The sequence below is a fragment of the Parasteatoda tepidariorum genome, unplaced genomic scaffold (assembly GCF_043381705.1).
Source record: "Parasteatoda tepidariorum isolate YZ-2023 unplaced genomic scaffold, CAS_Ptep_4.0 HiC_scaffold_5530, whole genome shotgun sequence".
Classification (NCBI taxonomy): domain Eukaryota; kingdom Metazoa; phylum Arthropoda; class Arachnida; order Araneae; family Theridiidae; genus Parasteatoda; species Parasteatoda tepidariorum.
In genome coordinates, this window is record NW_027261816.1 from 1 (window position 1) to 2,563 (window position 2,563).

Consider the following 2,563-nt stretch of genomic DNA (forward strand, 5'->3'; position numbering starts at 1 on the left):
GCATGTCTTCCGATCATGCACATGGATGTTTCCCAGACCTTCAGCAATAGCCCATTGTGCAGCTCTAGTGTGATGTAAATTAACTACTACTATTACTAAAAAAAGTCATTTTTAATAAACAATTTGTTGCAATATATATATTTATAATACAAAGTATACAATAAACTCTTCAACACTTCATTTGGAATCCTTTTTCTTTTTTGTTACGTTAACCAGAAGTTCTTAGCTTGAGCGGGATCGTCCAGCCATTCAAGTTTTGACTTGTTATCACTGAGAATGACGTCATTCTTTTCGCTCACAGGCACAATGCAGTGACTCAGCAAGGCATCGCTTTGGGATGGAATCCGCCCGTTCTCGAGTGGTTTGTACCCAGAAGACGGGTCTTTCTTCACCAGGGGCATCTCTTCGCCCAGATTTTGCTTCATCCAACGCCATTTCTTTTCTTGTTTCTTCTTATGAAGGTAGGGTTCGTAGAAGTGGACCACGAGACATATAACAGCCTACAGAAAGAAATACGAAAAAGAAATGGCTGTCACAAAACGAAAAAAAAATTCGGTTCACATGGATGATTAAGAGACTATACAGATTATGTACTTAATAATTATTTTAAGTATTCAGGAGAGATTTAGTACAAGTTACAAACTTTCAGGAGAAATGTAGTATACTTGAATTATCGAAAATCACATAACAAAAGATAATACAACTACGCTAAATTATTAGACGCACTATATGATTCTATTTAAAATCTTAATTATCAGGTGATACTCTATACAGCTTTATTGTTTTTACGCGACTATTTGCACTTGTTTACGTTCGTGTATCAATGGGTTAAAATAGACGATATATCATATAAATCAGACGATTGGATAAATTAGATATTATACAAATATAGTACTATATTAGTATATTATAATAATTAGACCAAAATATTAGGCCCGCTGTAGTTTTTTTAATNTTGCACGAGTTTATAGGCAATACTTTTATATTTAAACATATATGTAATGGGTTTTTTATTACGGAGATTTTTTTTATATACTTCCTATCTGTGTTTATTTTTAACGTATTGCATTGCAAATCTTAACTCATTGATACTCGAACATAAGCAAGTGTAAACCAGTTTCAACCGCATTTAAACAATACAGCTGTATAGTATCACCTGATAATTAAGATTTTCGATAGAATCTTATAGTGCGTCTAATAATTTGGTCAGGGACTGTGTAGTAATTCTAATTATTATTTATATACAATTATTATTCCTTTGATTTCAACTATTTAGAAAATTTAATACACAAAAAACGTCCGTATATGACTTAGATAAGAATGAAGCAAATTAGACATCCAGAAATAATAGGAAGATGTCGTACTTTTACGTTAGCTTCTGTATGCTCCCCTACGTAAGATTGAAGAAACTGCGCATGCTCGCTTTTATTTTAGATGCCACGTATCTGTTGGCGTGATTTACGCTACAAAGACAAAGCTACAAGAACTCGGTTTAAAGCTGTGAAATGTTGGTTCCTGTTTAAGCTTACTTTTGAACTGAAAACAATTCGAATATACATTATACATCGTCTAACTAAAAACGATTCGAATTCATATTATATATCGCCAAATTTAATCAATTGATACACTAACGTAAACAAGTGCAAACCGTAATTAAAAAACAATAAAGTTGTATAGTATAACCTGATAATTAAGATTATACATAGAATCCTACAGCGCGTCTAATAATTTGTGCCGGAACTGTATGTATACAATTTCATCTTCGTCTCGCACGAAACGATCACTTTAATTATTATAAATAATCTATATTTAGACTTTCAGAAAAGTCATTAGTCTTAGTCTTAAAAATTAAAGAATCATTCTCACTTAATGAAAATCAAATAATATCTATTATCTTAATAATATCTTGATGATATAATATCTTAAAATATAAATTATTTTACTTAAAATATCTATTTCATTTATTCGCAAAATGAGCTAAACAATATCCTAAACATGAAATGACCTTAGATTAAATTTGCTAAACAACATTCGAGAAGAATACTTCTAAACAAAATTTTATAATAAATTATTTGTTTACCAGAAATAAGAATATTCCTCCATAAACTGTGGTTGAGAGGCGCATGCCCAAATTTTCCGTCATAATTCCGGTTGTAACGCCACCGAACAGATTTCTGAAACATACAAATTTGCTGTTACACTTGTTTGGTCTAATTTCAAAATATAAATAAATAAGAGTTTGATTTAAATTTCATTACATATTACGATCTGTAAAGTACATACTCTTTGCAAGCTAATGTTTTTGTCTTATAAGAAGAGAAGAGAACATTTAAACCAGTAATTTCGAATTTTCCGACATTTCTATAATTAAAATTGATGAGTAGAAGATTTAAAAAATTCTTTTTAAATATTCCTCTAACCTCCTTAACACTTCCTTTTCCTTATCACCAAGTAATTACTGTAATTCAGTAATTATTACTGTAAAAATTACGGTATATCAGATTTTTGGTTACATGAGATTTTGTCGTAATTATTTAGGAATTTTTTCTACACTGTACTGTCG

At 30.4% G+C, this 2,563-nt stretch overlaps 1 protein-coding gene across 1 annotated transcript; it reads right to left on the reverse strand.

Annotated features, from left to right (window-relative positions):
• Positions 1–92: 92 nt before the first annotated feature.
• On the reverse strand, positions 93–2,174 carry LOC122273607 (uncharacterized). Its single transcript, XM_043057642.1, has 2 exons — positions 2,081–2,174; positions 93–500 (listed from the first exon to the last, which is right to left on the reverse strand). The coding sequence occupies exons 1-2, from the start codon at positions 2,141–2,143 to the stop codon at positions 204–206; spliced, it is 360 nt and encodes a 119-aa protein (XP_042913576.1). The 5' UTR covers positions 2,144–2,174; the 3' UTR covers positions 93–203.
• Between the last annotated feature and the right edge of the window lie 389 nt (positions 2,175–2,563).

What these genes read in the sequence shown, in the direction of transcription:
- LOC122273607 (XM_043057642.1), bottom strand. Translation starts at nt 2,143, where the DNA reads ATGACGGAAAATTTGGGCATGCGCCTCTCAACCACAGTTTATGGAGGA. An exon ending in GAGGAATATTCTTATTTCTG is followed by an intron (nt 501 to 2,080) that starts GTAAACAAATAA and finishes TTCTTTCTGTAG; the next exon opens with GCTGTTATATGTCTCGTGGT.